The sequence below is a fragment of the Castor canadensis genome, chromosome 9 (assembly GCF_047511655.1).
Source record: "Castor canadensis chromosome 9, mCasCan1.hap1v2, whole genome shotgun sequence".
NCBI classification, from domain to species: Eukaryota; Metazoa; Chordata; class Mammalia; order Rodentia; family Castoridae; genus Castor; species Castor canadensis.
In genome coordinates this window covers 143,782,445-143,804,013 of record NC_133394.1, presented here as the reverse complement: position 1 = coordinate 143,804,013, position 21,569 = coordinate 143,782,445, and the positions used below count along the sequence as shown (strand labels likewise).

At 46.6% G+C, this 21,569-nt stretch overlaps 1 protein-coding gene across 6 annotated transcripts in view; it reads right to left on the bottom strand.

Annotated features, from left to right (window-relative positions):
- Window positions 1-19,890, bottom strand: part of Prom1 (prominin 1) — a 101,027-nt gene extending 81,137 nt beyond the window's left edge. For 3 of the 6 annotated variants that reach the window (XM_074042571.1, XM_074042575.1, XM_074042576.1), the window contains exons 1-2: window positions 19,739-19,890; window positions 14,156-14,565 (exon numbers count right to left, since the gene is read on the bottom strand). In XM_074042571.1, the coding sequence (XP_073898672.1) occupies window positions 14,156-14,375 (220 nt within the window). In that variant the 5' untranslated portion in view covers window positions 14,376-14,565; window positions 19,739-19,890. The other 3 variants (XM_074042573.1, XM_074042572.1, XM_074042577.1) reach the window with 3 other exon arrangements.
- Between the last annotated feature and the right edge of the window lie 1,679 nt (window positions 19,891-21,569).

The window sequence follows — 21,569 nt, the reverse complement described above, 5'->3', positions numbered from 1 at the left end:
CTAAGAAAGAAACATTCTTCTTGGCAGGGATATTTTCCTTGAGGGGGGAAAATAATCTAGAAACACAAACAAGGTTTTTATTCTTCTTAACTATCCTTAAGAAGTTTTGTTTTGTGTAGGAAGTTTCTGAGTGATGTTCACTTCCTCAGGTGGGGTCAGGTAAGCAGTCAAGCGCTTCTGACAAAGTTAAACCCCACCCCAAACTATTCTTGAACTTTAAAACACAGGTGTTCCAATGGCAGAGTTGACATAAGCCAACTGTAGCTGTAAGTGTGAGCTTCCAGCGTGTTTTTAAATGTGGGGCCTATTTTTTAAAATCTCATTTATTATAACAACAAAAAAAATCATTAAGCCTGCAAGTGCAGTCATTCCTAGATAACTGCATACAGAGGGGACCTGCAAGTCAATGGTTCAAAGCCGGATGACCTACAGTCTACTCCTTCTAGGTCATATCTTGCTGCTTTCATTCTGTATGGGAATGGAGTGATTTCAGCTCTGCAAGCCAACCATCTAAAACAAAGTCTGAAAAACAGTCAAGCAAAATGTAAATCGTTATCTGTGGGTGAAAACAGACACTATTTTCTTTTAATATCTTATATGAACACATACTTCTTGTAAAGTGAAAGTATGTAAAGGTATGTCTGAGGGGGTGGGGGGAAAGGGAGGGGGAGGGGGGGAAGGGGGGAGTAATGACCCAATCATTGTATGCACATATGAATAAAGGAAATTTAAAAAAAGGTATGTCTGTCCTGTTTCCGGTGAATAATAATACTGCAAAGAAGAACTTAACAATTGTTTTCCTTGGTCATCAAAGCACAGTGACACCAGAGCTCCCACTGTACTCCAAGCTCCAGCAATCCAGTTTGGAAGGACAAAGGAGACACCCCGTCCCTGTGTGCTGGGAGACAGCCAAGTCCTTCCAACTTGCTTGTCCAATCAGTTCTTCTATGAGCCAGCTCCTCTAAATTACATATTCCTCAAAGCCAAATGGTCTAATTCAGCGAATAGTGACAATTCACAGTAAACACGTGATGCAGAGTCCATTGATCTCTGACAGCACAAAGCATGATGACATCTCAACCAACAAGCTGGGTGTGGTGAATCATGCCTGTGATCCCAGCTACTATGGAGGAATAAATAGGTGGATCCCAGCCCAAAGCCAGCCCCAGGCAAACGAGACGCTATGTGAAAAAAAACTAAAGCATAAAGGGCTGGCAGTGTGGCTCAAGTGTTAGAGCGCCTGCCTTGCAAACACAAGGCCCTGAGTTCAGACCCCAGTAATTGGGGTTGTCAAATGAATAATAAAAAGACTACCACACTCCTGCATACACAAGGCAAAGTCATTTCACAGACCAACTCCTCAAAAAAGGAAACAAAAAAAAAATGGGGAAACAGTCAACGTCACTAGCAGAGTAATGTGATGTGATGTCATTTATTATTCATTTCTAAATACTCAACAAATTATTGGAGGTGATATAAGCCCTTAAAACCTTCTGGCAACTTGATAATTCTTTCAAAACCTTTGGAAAACAATCCTATCTTTTGACTAAAACCCTACTGGAGGAAAAAAAAAATCCTAAGCAGAAAAAAAAAATGTCTTATGCATATGTAACCTTTGTGAAAAACCAGAAACAAGACAGGGCAGGGATGAGCCAGTTTTCACGGGGCTCCATCTGTTTTCTCCATCCAGAAGGAGGTCCCTGGCTGGCCGGGAGGGTTCAGCTGGAGGTTGGGGACAGAGGAGGAGGAATGGCAGCAGGAGGTGGGAAGGAGGATTTACAGGGTAACAGTGGGGCTGCCAGGAGCAGCACTGTCCTTGGGGAGCCGGGGATGGACGAGCAAAGTGAGTCCAGCTGGCACAGCTGTGATGTGTGCTAGAAGCAGTCAGCTGCTGGGTGCAGGAAGGGAGAAATGTAACAACTGGGAAATGCTGAAACCAGATGTGGGATTTCTCCAGAAAACAGCCTCAGTGGGAGAGGGAGGCAAAGGGAGGTTCATAACACAGGGCTGTGGAGGTCAAAGTGAGGGGAGGTCTCCCAGTGTGAGATCAGAGGCCCTGGGCTGGGTTGGAGACCCGGGGGGACCAGCACCTGAGCTTTCCAGCGTGAGAAGACCTGGAAGATCCAAAGGCAGCCCCCACCTGTGAAAGGTCAGGATGGGCACTCCTGCCAGAGAAAAGGGGACACATCTGAAACACTCTGCCACAGGACGTCCACTTTCCATGTGAGCAAGGTGGCCTTTGAGAAGACAGGTCTCCTTCTGTTACTGCCATGCCTCATTTCAGAGATGAAGCTCAGAGCAGATAATTGTTCCACGCAGCTTAGTTTCCACGCACAGCTGCATGTGCAGTGGTCTCCTTGCGAGCGTGCAGTCCGCACTGGGAGTCTGCTCTTGACACCAGGCGCTGTGGAGCACCACACGGGTGGCCCTCAGCCGCCCTCCAGACCTCCCCACGTGAGACCAATAAGAAAGTGATGAATGGGCTCCAGGAGAACCATGCACTCAATTAATAAGCGCATCATATTTAATCAGCATCAAGTGAAACATTTACAGTCTCCACTTGGGAATTTACAGGTCCTGCGAGAGAAACACCAAATAAGAACATGTCACCTAAGCACGTCTGGCTCTCAAGCCTCTTACTGTAAACCCATCAGCTCTCGGAAGGAAGGCCAGCCAGGGAGCTGCTTCCATGCTGGATCCCGGGGAGGGGAGGGTGGGGGGAGGTGGAAGGGGAGGGGGAGGAGAGAGAAGGGGGAGGGGGAGGGGAGCTTCCCCTAGTTCTCCATCCTAGTTGTAAGTCACCTTCTGCTGCTTTTCTCTTCCCTACTCAATTTGACCTGTATGATTTTAATCTTATTTATTTTTAGAATTTTTTTTCTCATTTTAGTTTTGTTTGTCTCCAGGATTTTTTATGTCTTTATAGGCTTACAGGGACATACATACATACAAACATACATATATCTACATACAGACACATATATACATAGACATACAAATATACACACATGCATATATACATATACATAGAAATATACATACATACATATACATATGTATATAATTATAACATAAATAAGTCCAGGTGTGAGGGAGGGAAGGAGGGGAAGGAAGGAACGAGGGAGGGAAGGAGGGAAGGGAAGGGAGGGAGGGAAGGAGGGAAGGGAAGGGAGGGAGGGAAGGAAGGAAGAAAAGAAGGAAGGAAGAAAGGGAAGAAGGAAGGAAGAAAGGGAGAGAGGGAGAGAGTGAGGGAGGGAGGGAGGGAGGGAGGGAGGGAGGGAGAAAGCAAGGGAGTCGGGCACCTTAAACGTAAGTCACTTGTATAGTTTCCAGCAGTAGCCACCTGGAATTGCTTAGGCTGTTAGGAAAAGTTACTTTTTTTCTTCTCCTTCTTCTTTTCCCCAGTGTCCTCACAGAAAGGAAATTCTGGGAACACAATGAACACAGCCTCGCCAACATCCTAACCGTAACTAAAGGGACACTTTTCCTCCTGACCCCAGAGAACTGGAAGACAGTCACTCAGATCACTCCAGGTTTACAGCTGAGGCTCAGAACAAAGCCATGGGATTTTAGAACTCACAGCTAAAGATTTTCTCTTTTCTGCTATGGGGTTAGAACTCAGGGCTTGTGCTTGTGAGGCAGGCACTGTGATTCTTGAGCCACACCTCCAACATAATGCTTTGAAATAAACTGACTATATTTACTCTTTATCATTGTCTTTCAGAACAGTAAAATTTACTCAAACGACACTAGTCAATCTAGATTTTAAAAAGAGCAATAAATGTTATAAAAATGAGAATATCACATTTCAAAATCTATAGGATGAAGCCCAAAGTATTTTCAGCAAAAATTTTGTAGTGTTAATTACTATTAGGAAATATGAATAAAAATGAAATTAGACATTTCAATTCAAAAACTTCTAAAAGCAAAAGAGCAGAACTCCTAAAAATAGACTGAACAAACGCAAGATTACTGGGACCTTGGAGCCAGGAAGGCTTGACTTTAATTCCCTGTTCAGCAGGGAAGGTTTATTTGGAAAACAAGCAGTACAATGAAATCCAAGATCAAGGTGTGGACAGAGCCACAGTCCTCTGAGGCTCCAGGGAAGAATCTGTCCCACCTCTGTCCTGGCTCCTTGCCTTGTGGCAGCACAAGCTCCCTTCACTTGTCATTCTGCCTGTCCTGTGTGTGTCTATCTCCAAATTTTCCTGCCTAAAAGGACACCAGCCATATTGGATTAAGTCACACCCCCCCACACACACACACTCCAGTATGACCTCATTATTGCACCTGCAGTGACAATAGTCCAAATAAGGCCACATTTGGAGGTACAGGGAGTTAGATATGAACTCTGAGAGGAAATAATTCAACCCATAATACGGGGTCTCCCAAGCCTCTCCCCTCCGCTTTAATGTATAGTAAGTACCACTGTCAGTATATAAGAATTGACTATTACACCAACTGAAGAAAGATGGACTCAAGAGAGCATTAAGAAACTAAGACAAGGGGCTGGGGGTTTAGCTCAGAGGTAGAGCACTTGCCTAGCATGCTTGAGGCCGTGGGTTCGAGTCAAATGTTTTACAAAGACATAATAAAGGCAGTGATTTGGATGAAAGTGTGTGGGTAAACTGTAAAAATCTGGGGAGAAACAAAGATGACCTAAAAATGGAGAGCTCTGAACTCCAAGTGTTTTTGCTTTTGTTACACTTAAAAGAAACCAAAACAAAGAAACCAAAATTATAAAGGATGTATTTTGAGTGTGATTTATATCAGAAACACTAATTTGGAACTTCAAACAATTAACCCATAATACAAACAAATTTTAAGTGTTGGCCCTACATCAAAAGATCAGTGAATGAATGTTTTGTGTTCCTTTCTTAAAAGAACCTTTTAAATTTAGACAACACTGTAAGAGGAACAGAAGTGGAAAGATGCCCTCGACACTTTAAGTGAAAAATTCAAGTTACAAAACATGCAAGGTACCCTATTCTTTCTTAAAAGGTTTCATATATTTTAGAGCAGGCTTACAAACAATTTTGAAAGGATTGGGCCCTGTATGAGTGACTGGGTCTAGACGCTGACCGTCAGTGCTGCCAACATCTGAAATACAGACACAACCAACAATTTTCTGTCTCCAGGTGCAAATGTGTGCCACCGTCTATAAACGGTTTTACCTCAAGGGTGAACCTGAACCTGGTCTTTGTAAGTACACTCACGCCTCTAGATGCAAGGGATTCTGCACCTGTTTGAAAATATTTGAACAAAAATACACCTCTACCAAACAGATGCAGACTTCTTTTTCTTCTCATTATTCCCTAAAAAATGCAGAATAACAATATTTACATTGTGTTACGAGTAACCTAGAGGTGATTTAAGTTCATGAGAGGCCAGGCATGGCGATCCCATCACTCAGCAGGTAGAGGCAAGAGGAGTTCGAGTTCAGCCTGGGCTGTGTAGCTAGAGAATGTGCACAGATTGTACAAACACTATGTCATCCTAAATAAAGGACCGAGCGTTCATGGACGTAGCCACGGGGGCGTCTGAGAGGCAGTCCTCCACTAGAGGATAACAGAACAGAGAACATGGCAAAGAACCTCTGGAAGCTGCAACCGCCAATGTCAGCCTCTGGGGAACAACAGAAAAAGCAACTTGGCTTGTCAGCAAATAAAGTGCAAGTGAGAAAAGAAAGGCGTTTGATTAATTAAAGAGAGATGTATTCAGACCCTGACTCAAACAAACGATTTAAAAACTAGCTACGAAACAGTCAAGCAATCTGAACACTTCCTGAACATTTGGTATTAAAGAATTAGTGATAAACTTTCTACACTGCACTAACAGCATTGGGTCTTGAGTTCTAGAGATGCATATTGAAATCATCACCCATGAAATGTCAGAATGACTGAGATTTGCTTGGAAATAAACGAAGAATCAGGAGGTTTATCTGGGGATTGAGCAAAAACAAGATGGGTCCGGTTGAAATTGCACCATGGGGAAAACAATCCTGCTTTTGCTTTTGTATATACTCAAAATGATCCACAGGAATTTGTTTAAGAAGTTCAGTTGGCACATTCCGTGGGCCCACGTGTCAACTTGCCTCGCTCAGCCTCACTTGTGCAGCTGTGTCCACCTGGATCCTTCTCTGCTTTTATCTCCTCCACACATTCATGGCTCAGTTCAAACACTCCTTCCTCCAGGAAGCCTCCTCTGATTTCCCCACCATGTTTAATTCCTTCTCTGGACAGCCTTGCGCACACCATACACACCTCAAACTGAGTGTGGGCCAGCCTGTCCATGGCCACAGCTGACTGTGGGGTAGGCAGGAGAGGTTTTCTTGGCTGAATGTCAGCATTTGGAGAAGAGAAACCCAAACACAGCAATGCCAGTGGCCAAGTATCACCAGGCTCACACTAGGAGAGGCTCACTAAGTATTTGCAAAATTGAACCATGAGCACTTAAAATGAGAGTCAGGGCTGGGCACAATGGCTCACACCTATAATCCTAGCTATTTGGGAGAATCATGGCTTGAGGCTAGGAAAAAGTTATTGAAATTCCATCTCAGTCAGTAAGCCAGACATGGTGGCAGCATGACCATAATGCAAACTACACAGAGGCTATAGGAGACCCTACCTGAAAGATCACTAAAGCAAAAAAGGCTGGAGCATGGCTCAAGTGGTAGAGCACTTACCTAGCAAATACAAAGCACTGATTTCAAATCCCAGTGCCACCAAGAGAAAGAGGGAGAGAGAGAGGTTTCAATTCAATCTGGTTCATTTTTTTAAAATATGACCTTCAGCACATTCCTTGATACCTCTGAGCTGCACAACATTACTGAGTGAATGGAGTAAGAAACGTAACAGGCTGAATGGTGGCCCTTAAAATGACTTACTCAAGTCCTAACTCCAGACAATTCCTGGAAATGCAACGTTATTTGGGAAAAGGGTCTTTGCAGACGTTAAGTTAACAATGCTGAAATGAGTTCATCCTGGACTTCGTGGGGCCTAAACCCAATGCCAGGTGTCTGCAGAAGCAAAGGAGATTCGGACCAGAGACCCAGAAGGTGGTCTTGTGAAGACAGACATGGCAGTGATCCTGCCACAGTCCAAGGGACAACTGGGGCCATCAGATGGGAGGAAGCAAGGGAGGATCCCCAGGCCCTGCCTATACCTGGATTTCAGATCAGTGGCTTGCAGTTGTGACAGAATGCATTTGGGATGGCTCAGGGCATCCAGACTGGAATCACTTGTTATAGCTGTCTTACAAACTAATACGGTGAGGGTCAGATAAATACCTCTCTTGTCCAAGCGATCACCAAGATCCGAGATTCATTTAAAAGTTTTTGATAAACACGCACCTTATACAGTCACACTCCATTTTGCAAATGTTACTTACTTAAATATTGTGATGATGCAAAAAGTAGGCACAATTAATAATTTTCATTTTACAGAGGGATAACTAAAGAACAGAGAGGTTAAGTGTCTTGGCCAACATCACAGAGCAGGATTCAAACCCAGGCAATGGTTCCAGGAGGCAGGCTCTTCGCCACCACTCGGAGCACAGAACTCTTCTCTGAATCTAGAAATAATCAAGTAGTTGCCATCTCTCCTGGCAGCTCTGCTTGGCACTGCCCTGTCCAGACCACACCTCGGCTGCTTCTCCAAATGCAGACTTAAAAGACTCCACTTCTGCCTGGTTCCAAGGAGACAAGTGATGCTATACACCGGGCTGGCTTCATCCCTCAGCTGCTGGGGCGGCCTCCCTGTATCTCCTGTTTGGAGACCTCCTGTAGAATGTCATCTTGGGTCTGCACAGCTAAGAGCTTGACTTTTTGTGTCTTTCAAAAGACATTTCCTGCCTGTGCGCAACCTGCCTCTATTATCACACCTCCGGGGGTTTGCAGACAAGGAAATGGGACAAGGGTTAGCAGGATGGGTTTTTCAGTTTGGCTAAAAGGCTATCCTGTGAAGCTTGAGAAACACGCAGGATCACAGCGCCATTACAGCCTGGGACATGCCCCCTAGCACTGGCACCTCACACGCACACGCACACACACAAGGCACTGGTGACATTTAGAAGCAGTCTACACAGCACATCTCTTGCTCCGTACAGGCAACATAGGCAGCCTGGGGAACAGCCAGGCTTGGGGTCCCAGGACCCTGGGTCAAAGCTGGGTGTAGCCTCTTGGCAATCACCACGAGGGACCTTGAGACACTCCCTCAAGCCGTCTGAGTCTCACTGTCCTTCTGGGCAAAAGTACAAGTGATGGCCTCAATGATGAGGCCAAACTCACAGCCAGCAACTCACATTCAAACCCAGCTCAGCCCTGACAATTCACTCAGTCTTCTGGGCCTCAGCTTCTTCCTCTGTCAAATCAGACACAGACAGGACCTAGTTCAGAGTGGGCAACTTGTCTAAGTCCCCTAACACTGCTGGATGGAAGGAGAGGATTGTTGCAGGCTGTCAGGCAGTGACCCACACCCGGAGGGAGGAGCAGGACGACACTCATGAGTTCTTTCCTCTGTGACCTTATTTATTTATTTATTATTTATTTATTTATAGTGAGACCCATTGCCAAATGAGTCATGTGACCTCAAAAGGACAATGCTGGCTTTGTGTGAACTAGGTAAGAACACACAAGTGTTGGAGCCCAATGCTATGTGGACATTGGCACAATCACACCTATTGGGCTGGCCACCTGGCCACCCCCTCTCTCTACCTCTAATGTCACAGTGACAGTGGTGACTCAGTGGCCAGGCACCCAGAGTGCCACCCTGACCACAATTACTCAATAGATTCATGTAAGTGATTGTCACGGGGGGGTCAGGGCGCCCTACCTGGGAATTTAGAATTGACACTGGAAGAGAAGGGACTCCCAGCCACTCTTCAGGAAGCTGACCTAAAACCCGTGATGTGGCAGCCTGGGTCTCCACCACTGCGAGTCAGGGGTCAGAGGAGCAGGGGCTGAGGAGAAGGCATGAAGTGTGGAGGTGCAGAGTGGACCCCACGTGGGAGGCAGAGGGAATCCTACCAGCAAGGTCCAGCCATGGTGGCTCCTCCCTCACTGAGTGCCATGACACATCACAGAGTCCTGATGACCAACTCTGTTTTGATCGTCTAAGCTTCGTTAGCTGTAGGAGAGAGCGCTCTATGCTCACTGCAACACCCTGAGGCTGCCCCAGACTCCAGGGGCACAGTGTCTCTCTTCCCTGTCCCACTTCTGCCTTACCCACTCCACACCCACACATAGCGGATCCCAGGGGCAAATCAGAGTAGCCAAAAATGCTTTTTGAAATAGGTCAACCATCCTAAAGCTAATTTTGAAAATCTACCAAAACAGGGTAAAGGGTTGCTTTAGACAATTTTATAAAACTAAAAACAGATGAGATCCGCACCCCCTCCACATCACTTTGCTTCATTAGAATAGTTCAGATCTGGGTCTTAACTTGTGACAAATTAATCACAGCCACATAAAACTGAAAGCAGCACTACTCCGTCCTACAGTAGACCCAATGCAAGACCCATTTTTCATATACAAAAATTACTACTTTTCATACTAATCCAAGGTCATTCTACTTTTCCCTAACTTGTTTTCTTTGTTTTTCTTTTCATCTCGTCTTTTTTTTTTTTTCCTCTTTTATTCTGGGGGATTTTGTTGTTTGTTTCTTTTTTAACCCATGGTAATTTTACAAGCACCACAGAAAAAGGAAAAATTATCCACAAGGTAGCTGTGGCTTATGGGAGAAATAACTGGTCCTCGCCTCCAGATAAAAGTCTCTCAGTTGGCCACTTGCTAGTTTGTGCCTTGAACTGAAAAGCTATGTCACTTAGTTTTCAGTTTGTAAAGAGGAGTGTAATAATTAAAAATAGCACTACCACCTACAGCCGTCTCCCACCCCTCAAATTAGATGGGGAGTACCAGTGAGCTCACATGGAGCAAAGCAAGCTTTACCCCAGATGCAGAGGAAAGAACACAGAAAGAAAGAAAAAACGAGAGCCTGGGAGATACAGATGCTCTTGCAAAGCACTGAAGGCCATTCAATAAACCAGCAGCACAGAAAGCCCTGGCTTCTAGACCATTCTGCTACCCCAGGGCTTGCCAAGCAGATGTGCCCTTTGACCTCGGAAGTAATAGAGCAGCTTTCAGCAAGGCAATTCCATGTAGAATGTTCCCAAGGGAGCAGTGGCAAGGACATTTTCATGATGCCTTTGCGAGACATCTTATTCCCATGACCCCTCCCTACATCAACCTTCGTTTCACAACTGGCTAATTCTTCCTCTCAAATGCTAAATTAATAGTAATTACAAAATTGAGGATGCTGCTCTTGCTTTTCAGGCTCGGTTCTAAACATGGGCTTTATAACCATCATCTCATTTAAGCCTCACAAATAAAAGCTATAAAGCAGGTTATGATTACAGTCATATTCTGCCTAAGAGAAGAGTCTGGAGCTGAAGTAACTCAGCCATACTTACCACCATGTAATAGCAAGTACTAAGATTTAACCCAAGTTCTTTGGACATAAAATGGTTACTGCATCTACTTCCCCCATAACCTTCTGCTTTGTTTTCAGTTCATTATCATCCCTCTGGACCACTGCAGGAGCCTCTGCCCCCTGTGATCTGTCCTACCAGCTATTAGTGGGTCTTCTTCCCCAAATCCAATTCCACTTACATCCTGGCTCTCAGCATCCAGCAAGAACACCGTGGAAAGCCAGGACTTTGAATAAGAGCTTGTTCCATGAACGCTGTCTCACCTTTCTTCCCTCCAGCTCTGGCTTTCCTAACCTTGGCCAACTTATTCCATGGATTCCCACCTCCCCTGCTGTTATGGGACAAAGGTGTACATCCCACCAAATTCACGTGTTGAAGTTATAGCCTTCAATGTGATAGCATTTGGAAGTAAGAAGAAAGACAGAATTAGGCTTAGCAGAAGCATAAAGGTGGAGCACACTGGTGATGGGACTTACTCCTGATGAGACAAGAGGAGGAAGAGAGGGAGATTCAGTATCTGCCTATCTGACTATCTGTCTGTCTATCTCCAAGAGTATACTCCAAACAAAGAGCACGTGAGCACCCAACAAGAAGACAACTGTCTGTGAGCTGAAATGAAATCTGTCAGCACCTTGATATTGGACTTCCCAGCCTCCAGAACCGTGAGCAACCAATGTCCACTGTTCCAGCCAACCAGCCCATGATATTTTGTCATAGCAGTCTAATGGACTAAGACCGTCCTACTGGAAATACTGTCTCCTCCTTATCTTAGCCATCCCCTTCCCTCTGCTAGGAAGGCCCTTTCCTCAGTATCCCAACACCTGGGTATCCCAACAACAGCAGCCTCTCTGGTTTGAATGAATGAACAAAGGACTCCTCCCAAACCAGGACTAGTTCTCTTCGTAGTGAACTAAAACCCAGCACACAGTTTTTCCTTGTGGCTTCAGATCTGGGCAGACATGGATGAAGTGGCCACTCCAGGTTCTAAAACACATCCGGCATGGTTACCTGTGTTCCTAATCTATTCAAATCCATTCTCTTCTGCCCAAGAAGTAGAGCTTTGTCTCAAATCCCAACTGAAAAGGCCTTTCCATCTTGGATTTTTTTTTTTTTTTTTTTCAGGATACAACCTGGCCTTCTTAAGAGTTTCAAATGCAAAACTTGGTAAACCGTTTTGGTTAGACACAGGACATAAAAGTGCGAAACTCCTTAGTTCGATGACAAGAAAAGAGGGTGTCCAGGTTCCAGGGTTGTTCCTTCCTCTTCACTCCTCAACCAGCACTAGAACTTTGCATTCAAAGTAAAAGGACAGATGGGATAATGTCTTTCCTAAAGATATTCTTTTTTTGGGGGGGGGTGCTGTATTGGGGTTTGAACTCACACACTTGCTAGGCAGGTCTCTATCACTTGAGCCACTCCACCAGCCCTTTTCTTTGTGCTGGGTATTTTTGAGATAAGAGTTTCAAGAACTGTTTGCCAGGGGCTGGTTTCAAACAGAGATCCTCCCGATCTCTGCTTCCTGAGTGGCTAGGACTACAAGTGTGAGCTACCAGCACCCGACTCTGAAGATATTCATCTTAAAGTCTTCTGATTTGATTAATACACTAAATAATAATCACAGAGTCTGTGAAATGCACTGGCCCCAAGTGGAAAGTGGGTACTTTCAGACTTATTAAATCTAGTAACTGAGAGAAAGAACATCTTAAAAGGGTCGGAGAAGAAAACCAAGACTCTAAAATATCATCTGTTCAATTCTTTATCATATTTTTTAAGCAACTTAGTAATTTTTCTCCAAAAAGGGTAATGCTCTTCTGCTTAAGTTTAGTGCTGAAACTTTGGGGAATTTCTTGTTCTAAGGTTGTAAGTACTGAAGAAGGTCAGGAGACAAACTAGGCTAACACCCTAAGATTCCATTTGGATTTAAATTCTTCAGACGTCTCCTATTCATGTTGTTGGAGATCAAAACCTTGGACACATGGTCACCTAAAAGGTGACTTCTAACCTGGTTGTTTGAATGAAGACTGTGAATACTGCGTTCCCTCAGTAAGTCTGAGGGAGGCTTCCTGCAAACTCTAGCCAGAGTGTAAGAGAACAACGCATGGAAAGAGATTAGAGGATTAACTAATTATACAGTATGTTTCAGCCTGAGACTCGGGAAGCTTCCGGCCCTTCTGAAGAAAACACTGGAAATTAGAGGGTTAAGAAAATATAATAGAGGGGTGAACTTGTTCAAAGTACACTATAAGCATCCGTGAATTAGCACAATAAGGTCCCTTGTACTATCAGTGCATTCTAATAAAAGACAGTTAAAAAAACACTGTAAATTCATATTACACTGAATTCTATGCTCTGTACACATATAAAAAAGCAAAGACTAGAAACACTGGTTGTTACTGTTTATTCAGTAACACTCATATGAAGTCTATAAAGCTAAAAGCTATCTATTAGGAACAATGAGTTTGTAATCAATATCAATAAATCAACTCAGCTTATTTTCTACTTTTATCTCTTGGATTTCCAAATTTAGTCTTTTAAGCAGTGACATAAATAGTCAGCAGCATTAGTTTGGGATCCTCTTCAATGACAAGAAGGGCCCACAGTGACTCATTTCTTTGAATTGAAAAACAATTGACAACCATACTTCAAACTATTTCAAGCTAACCTAAGATGACACACATGTAAAAAAAAAAAAAGTCAATAAAAATGTATTTTAATGAAACCCTGGAAACACTCCATAATATAAACAAGTGGTGATTGTTCATATTAAAATACATCAAATAATACATTCTCTCTCTCTCTCTCTCTCTCTCTCACACACACACACACACACACACACACACACACAAATAAGCCTCTTATAAACAGTTGCTGACCAGCTGAGGAAAATAATAAAAAGATCACTACAAATTTTAGAATCAATAATAGCATTGAAATCTTTGTAGTTTAAAGACCAGCTTAGGCTAAATCTAACATTAAGCTAATGAAAACCTTAGGCTGCCAAACCTAAGTCTGGCTGGTACTTAAGTAGCAGATACTTCCCACAGGCCATTTTTCCTGCTCCCCAGCCTTTCCCTGTGTTTGCACACCCCAGAGGGCTTCTTTTTGTTCAGATGAGCAGGACAAGAAACGGCCAACTATACTGTGTGTACAAAGAACTGTATTACTCGATTTACGGCTCCAGGAAGTGACTACCGCTCCTTTCTTCACACCCAAAACTCTTAGAATGGTCAATCAGGTAAAGAGGCTTGAACAGGCCTTTCCTTGCCCCAAGCAATGTCAAAATTGCAATGTGGTAGGTGAATGAGGGTTAAATTTAAGTGCTATTGTGACCAACAGATGCCATCAGTTATTAACTTCTTGTCCTGTGACTAAGAATTTGCATTTTTACCCTAATTATCACCTGGGTTATTTGCTTTTGAATAATTCACTGCTCAAAAAGGACTTGAAAACCCAATGTAGCCCCATACTTTACTTCCTTTTCTCCTGATCACTTTCCTACCATCCTAGTGAACTTCATATAGCCTTATGAAGTTCTACCTAAACATTTGCAAAGTCCTTTTGAATCTCAAGCTGTAAAATACTGACTATATCCCATATGGATGGCACCAGAATTAGGAAGCAGGGCTGTGAGAGTGTAGAGACAAGTGCCATCTTCCCCAAGGTCCACACTTACCTGCAGGGAAATCGTTGGGCTGCACCACAGAAAGGAAGATGTGCACCATGTTGAAGAGGGCGCCAATGGGCCCGGCTTGGTAGGAGTCTTGGGTTTCGAACTTCATTTCAAGCAATTCGTAATTCAGAGCCCCAGGAGTGTCTGTGGATACAGACTGCCCTCCTGACATGGTATTCCCACACAGCCCCAGCAGCAGCAGGACACCAAGAATGAGGGCCATAGCTAGCAGATTCCCCCAAGCATGAGGTAGATTCTGGAAGCCTTGGGGAAGACAGGCCTTCCTGTGCAGAGAAGGCCGGGGGTGGGGGGGCCCTGGACCTGCAGAATCTTCTGCTTCCTGGGGCGCTGGCTTGCAGCACAGGGCACAGAGGAGCGTTTTCCAAAGGGGTCATTCATTCAAAGCGCCATCCCTGGCAGGGAGAGAAAGGGCAGAGAGTCACTTACAGGTGATCTGCCTGCCCCAGGAGCTGCCCTGGGTAGGAGGTGGCAAAGCTTTAGTTACAGCCCTTGGGCCTAATCCGGTGGATGGAAACCAGACAGCCTGACACAGGGCTGCAAGGGAGGGGCTGGCAGGAAGGGAAGAACCCTTGGAGCACAGACCCTTTCTGGGTTCAGCAAATCCCAGGCAGGGTACAGAGTCTTGGAAACTAGCACTGAGCAGTGATGACATTGCAGGCACTGTGCTTTTAAGGCATGATCCCACTATACAACAAGGAAACTGAGACAGAGGGTATTTTGGTAACCCACCCAAGGTCACAGGTGATTCATGGTGGGGCCACAATTCAAACCTAGTAGTTTCCTTTTAGAGCCTAAGTTCTAACCGTGACACCAAGCCACCATGCCACTGACCCTCCAGAGCGCACCCAGTCAGACTCCAGGCAGGGTGGCAGAAGTAGGACCTGGGATGCCCAGTTTCTTTCTCTCAGTTCTGTGCTCTAAAACACACAGCTAGCATTTTGTATGCTGGATCTATACCGTACTTACTAACTTTCAAGATAACTGCAGGGCACCCCTCAACACTGTGAGAAAGGCAAAGCGGGACGATTACGTGATCCATTTTACAAAGGGCCTGAGGACCCACTGTCTATGTCCCAAGTCAAAGGGAGTTCCAGACAAGGGGCGGGGTTTCATGAGTATTTAAATGAAGAGTTTAATTCATACCTAATCCCTCTTAGATGTTACCTTCTCTTCTAAGACCCATGACACTCCAATTACTGCAGCCCAGAGCTACCAACAGAGCGACTGACTCTAAGGTCATTTCAGCAAATCGTGCTGTTCCTCGACCCTCGTGGCTCCTGGGACCAACCTCATTCACCCCACGGCTAAGTTGTGGCCCCTCCTCACCTCCATCACAGGCACACCGTGCACTGGTGACCTGGGTGATGTTTCCCAAAGGGCTCCCTTTGAATGTCGCCCTCACCTAGGCTAGGAAGGATTAAAGGCTCAGCAACGGAGTAAGGCTCACTTCCTGGTAAAGCCGCCAAGCCACAGCCAAAGATAGAAAGAACTGTCCCCAGAACAGCCAGGAACAAACAAGCCACGAATTCCCTCAGGGAAAACACCGAAGGGAAATAAGTCCCAGAAGACAGGAAACACCAGTGCTCACCACAACCAGGACAAAGCATCAACTGCCTCGAGGACAAATGGAGTTGTGTGTCCAGATTTCTTCAGATCCTGCCCCAAAGTGCAGGTCCCTCTTAAGTTTTAAAGATAGTTTAAGAAAATATTAAAATCTCAAGAATTTTGAAGCATTAGACAATTGATGAAAGTCAAGTCAAAAAGGAGAAGCTTTTCATCTCGGTTTTAAAGGCTGTACACAAACAGAAAGTCCTTGGGACCACTCCAAGAGCCACTGCGAGAGACTTATGGAGCTACCTGAACAAAATCCAGAACAGCTCTCAGGACCAACATGTGTGTCAGCATAAAATGGAGTTTAAAATGCAGATGACTGAACCTAATTTCTAGGATAAGATTCATTAATCTTATTTTTATTGGCATACATTAAATTGGCCAAAGTGAGGGGTGTCATTATGACATTTCGGTACACTTTGGTCATTCCCTTTTCCCTTTCCCTTTCATCTCCCCAGTGGTCCTCTTTTCACTTTATGAACTTGGTTGTGTATTGTGTTTTGTTTTTGTTTTCCTCTAACAGATGATAGAAAACATGAGATTCTATTCTTTGTGGGGCTGGCTTACTTCACCTAACATGGTGATCTCCAGTTCCATACATTTCTCAGGAATGACATAATTTCACTCTCCATTAGTCTCCCTCAGGTGACTGATTTCGAAGACAGAAGTTCAAGAACCACCACTGTACTTGGAACACCTGCCTCACTTACTCATTTCACTTTCCAAGGATCTTTTGGGCTTTCCAGGCCAGACACAACTGCAGGATGACAGCAGACGTCAGGCAAAGCTTTCCCAAGTGCCCTTTTCATATTGCTCTGACCTGATCTGTCCCAGCTGCTGTGTGGGGACCATGACTTACTCTCCTCAGTATTCCCAGGACCTGGTACACAGTGGACACTCAATATAAGACTGTTAAAATAAGATGGGGTAAAGGAGGCTAGCACAAAACAGTCATTTTTGCCTCTGTCAATGTCGTACCAAGCCTTTACCAATTAGCAGTCTGGGGAAGGATGGCTCCTGTCCTGCCTCTAAGACTACTGGTGCTATTTCCTCCAGCCAGGCAGCAGATGGTCTCCTCATTGTCACCATGGCGGATAGCTGGTCTACCAATCTGGGGGAGCTACCATCTGCTGAGACCCTCAACTTTGCAAACTTTGGAATTGTTCCCTTGGGGTGATCCTCTTAAACAGCTACTGGTGGATAAGACCTGCTCACCATTTTCCTGGTTGATGGGGAGCAAGTTGCTGGTTTCCATTCCAAACTCACTGAATTCTAACAGGGAAAGGGGCCCAAGACAGTCACTTTTAAACAAATACCTCACATGATTCTGAGACTGGAGTCCAGAGCACTGCATTTCAGCAAACACTGGTTTAAAAGCAAATAGGGCAACTGGTCAGGTTCATTTTCTTTTCTTCTTTTGATGGGTGGGAATGTCTCAAAATTTTTCTTTTTCAAAAGGATCCCCGTGGCAGATGTTGGTCATCTGGGGTGCTTCTTTGGGGACATTGAGACTACCTAACTTCTGAGTCCACCTTTGTGAGTCTTGTGGGAGGCAGCCCTGCCTCTCATTGTGAGGCCAGCTGGGGTACCCAAATAGGTTCTGGGGTGAGCCAGGCTCAGCCAATCAGATGCTTTCTCCTGGATCTGGGCCCAGGTCTGGGGCTGGAGCACACACTGAGGCTGTGCACTTTCTAATTCATTTTAGCAATGAAGGTGACAATGTAGCAGCCACATACAATGACACTCCTTCCTGGACCTCTCCCCACCCCCATAGTCACAGTTATACACCAATTAGGGGACCTGTCCTGGGTTCAGAAGACTTCTACCACATTCCTAAGGGGGGGAGGCAGTCTCCAACAAGTCCTTTTTCTGCTACAATCACCCAGAGTCAGCTTGTATTACTTGTAACAAAGCATCCTGGTCCTTAAATCTCCAGATGCAGCTCTCCACCCCCTGAGAAACCTATTTCCTTCATATTTAAACAGACCAATACTTGTTTTAAAGGTTTGTTGTTTTCAACCTGTCCTTTGATGCACTTGTTTACTTCTGCATGCCGGGACATAGAGAATAGTCCAGCACAAAGATCATAAGGAAGTTTATACAAATTTTATGGGACACGTTAAGAAAAACAAAACTAAAGGGCACTACGAAGCCTCTGAGACAGGACAGAGTGTCTGGTCCCTCTGATAAGTTCTGTGACAGTGACAGCTGCTTACATTCTCCAACCTTTGCCTTGCTCATCTGTGAAGTGGGGATTTCGAATGGGGTTAGCGAACAGGTGGCACGCAGCTGACAGTTCTTGGGGGGCTTGTCCCCGTTCTGCTACTGTTTTAAGGTTCTAGTCTTAACTCCACCTGGACCCTGGGCTCATCCTGACACAAGACAGCTCCGTAGAAACTAGCAGAGGAAACTCACAAACCAGTGAGAAAAGAAAAATAACGTCACCCAAGTGGAACCACATGAAGTTGCTGATATTCAAATGTTCAATCCAAAAGAGAAAAAGGTTGCAATGGTTCAACCTTTGCAACTCTTTGTTGCAACTGGTGTCTTTAGCGAGAGCAAAAGGGGCCTTCAAGGACTTGCTTAACAAAGGTCAGCAGCCGCTCACAAGAAGGCTCTGGAACCTTTCCCCACACGGGCAGGAGGAAGGTCGGTCTCCGTCACAGGCTCCCGGAGCAACTGGTAGTTGCAGGAATCGCGGGGCGCGGGTTTCCCCACCGCGGGGCCGGACCCCTCCTGCCCTGGCTCGCTCCACGGATGGGGTCTCTCCGGAGCTGCGGGACACAAAAGAATGCGCGGCGAGGCGGGCGCGCGAGGCCAGGAGGGCCTGGAGGAGGGGGCGCCCGGTGACCGCTCTGCCCCGAGAGCGTGGGCGCCAGTTCCCTTCCGCGGTCCCCGTGGGCACGGATTGGGGGCCCTCCCGCCAGAAAGAAGGGGACCTGGAGCTGTGCTCCCCACCCTCATGCGGATCTGCCCTCAGGGAAACCGATCGGGAGTACCAGTGTCCTGCAGCCGGGAAGCTCGTGCGTCCCACGCTCCCCTTTGTTGTCGGGTCGGCGCGTACTGGCAAGGGTGAGCCCTGGGCACCCCAGTTCAACCCCGAAAAGCCGAAGGTCCCAGCACGGTGCAACCAGACTGGCCGCATGGGGGCGGGGGTGCCTGCAGCCAGGGGTGCGTGCGCTCTCCAACCGCCATAAGGAAACGGCTCCCTCTTGCACCGCCACAGCCCCTCCTGCTGTGGTCACTTGCACTGCACTGTCCACATGGAAACCAGAAGGCTGGCCCCTCGTTCTCGGTCGCGGAGGTTCGGCGTCCTGCGTCCCCGAGGCCGTTCCTAGCGCTCCCCTTGGGGAAGAAGAGTTCCCAAACCCCTGGCCGGCGTCCCCTCGGCCTGCCACCCTCCCCGAGAGCAAGCCCGCGGCCTCCGAGGCTCGCGCCCCAGAACCCGGCGACACCGGTCGCCGGTCCCCTCCAGGGGGTGGAAGCTGGACTTAAGAGGCGCGCGTGGCGCGGGCCACCGCACCGGAAAAGTTTGCGCGCTCTACCCGACTGTCCCAGAACATGCGGGATCTGCCCGCGTCCTGGTCACTGCCCGGGCTCCCGCCACCTGCGGAGCCGGGGGGGGGGGGAGGCGCGGAACGAACTCCTCCACTCCCCGCTGCCCGCCCGAAGTATTCTGGAAAGGGTGGCAGAGCCCGCAGTCGCAGCTACTCACCGCTGCCCAGTCCGCGCTCCAGCTCCGGCCCTCGTCACCGCGGCCACCGCCCCCTTCCCTCACAGCCCCGCTCTCCCGGCCCCGGCTCGTGAACTATTTAAAAGCCGGTTTTGGAGCCCACCGGGGCGGCTTCCCTAGACCCCGCCCCACGGCCCCGCCTGCTAGCATCTGTCGCGGCCTCCTCTGTCCCCAGGGATGGGGCCGCCTGAATGGGAATGACTCCTTAAACGTGTACTCACCCGCAGCGGACAGCCGAGCGCCTGGCCAGGTGCAGGGTCGGGACCTGGCTCGGTGATTTAAAGATCGCTAAGCCCAGGGCTCTAGGCTGTGATTGGACAATCTGAGCAGCTTGGTCACTACGCCCTGGGGGACATCTACCAGGATCTGGCTAGCATGTATTTCCTGCTGCGGGAACCTTACTCAGTCCCTTGCACGCCCTTCTTGCACACATGCCTCTCTGTCCCAGGCTGATCCTTCTCCTTGGAATGCTGCTACCTTCTTAAAAACTCTTTGTGTCTGCTTCCCCGGCCCTTTGAGACACTGTTGCCAGTTCCCACTGCAAAACAAAAACACAAAGCTTGCCCAGAGTGCACGAAGCCCTGGGTTCGATCCCCGGCCCACATACACCCCCCCAAAAATCATTTGGTTCCTTACTCTGTGTTAGACGGAAGAGAAGCATGGAAGGATAGGCAGCTCAACATCAGCACAGGCTTTATTCGAGAGAGAGACCCTACGGAGGGGGTCTCCAGCAAGAGAGCCAGAGCCTACTGTCACATACAGGATTGGAACAGATAGAGGGGGAGATGGTGGAAAAATGCTACCAAGGTCGCTGAGTGAGAAAGTGTTCTTTGAGTCACCAAAGAATGCCATTCCTGGACAGCCAAGGAAGATAAGTTTGTAGTTAGGTCACTCATCTGCTCAACTGTCTTTGGTGCCCACCTGGAGATAAAGGTAAATAACTGTCCAGTTGTCAGTCTTTGGGGTTGGGTGGGGAGTTTCCAGCAAGCCATCTACCAGGGGGCAGAGGTCTGGTCTTAGCATGGCTGCCTTTTCTGTTCACCCTAACTCTATGTACCAATCATAATGTCTGGTAGAAAAAAAGATTTAGAGAAAAAAAGCACCCTTAGGACAGTGGCTAACACCCAGGAGCTGTTTAATAGATGTTTGGGATGTGAACAGGTAAATGGATGAAGCGGTGGAAAGGTGGGAGGATGGATGAATGGAAGGATGGATGTACAGATGGACAAACCAATGATGGGCAGGAATGTTTATTCCACAGCTCTTTCACTTAGCCTAGAATCTAACATAAAATGGACTGGAAAAGGAAAAATTCTGTTTTTAAAGTTTAAATTGATCACGAATGTGCACAATCGCAGAATAAGAAATGGAAGTCCCTAGAAATTCTCTAGGGACATGGCAAGGCTACTGTTCTAGTCAGACCTGCCCTTTCTCCTGAAGCCGGTGCTCACCTGCTAAGACCGGTTCTGGTGGAAGAGGAGAGTTTGCTGGCCTGAGAGCAACTGGCCCTGACCTGCCTCAAACTTTGGTACTGTCCCTTTCTAGCATTGTGACTTTAATTTCTCGGTCTTAGCTTCCTTGTCTGCAAAATAAGACAATTGTGACCCCTGGGTTCATTTTCATTCCTAATACTATCAATGACAGCCAGGTGCTGGTGACTCATGCCTGTAATCCTAGCTACTCAAGAGGCAGAGATCATGAGGACTACGGTTCAAAACCAGACCAGGTAAATAGTTCGCAAGACCCTCTCTGGAAAAACCCCATCCCAAACCAAGGCTTGTGGAGTCGCTCAAGGTGTAGACCCTGAGTTCAAACCCCAGTACTGAAAAAAATATCAGTGACAGGAACAGCAGCAGTGGTGACCAGCACACTTAATGAACGCTTACTGTCAATGAGGCATTGTGCCAAGTATTAGAAATGACTTTTCATTTAACCTTAGCAACAACAGCAGTTTGAGATCATATTATTATCTCCATCTTAAAGATAAGATCCAACAGTTTCAATGATTCATTTGAGGTCACACAGCTAGTGTAAAACCCCAAATCTGAACCC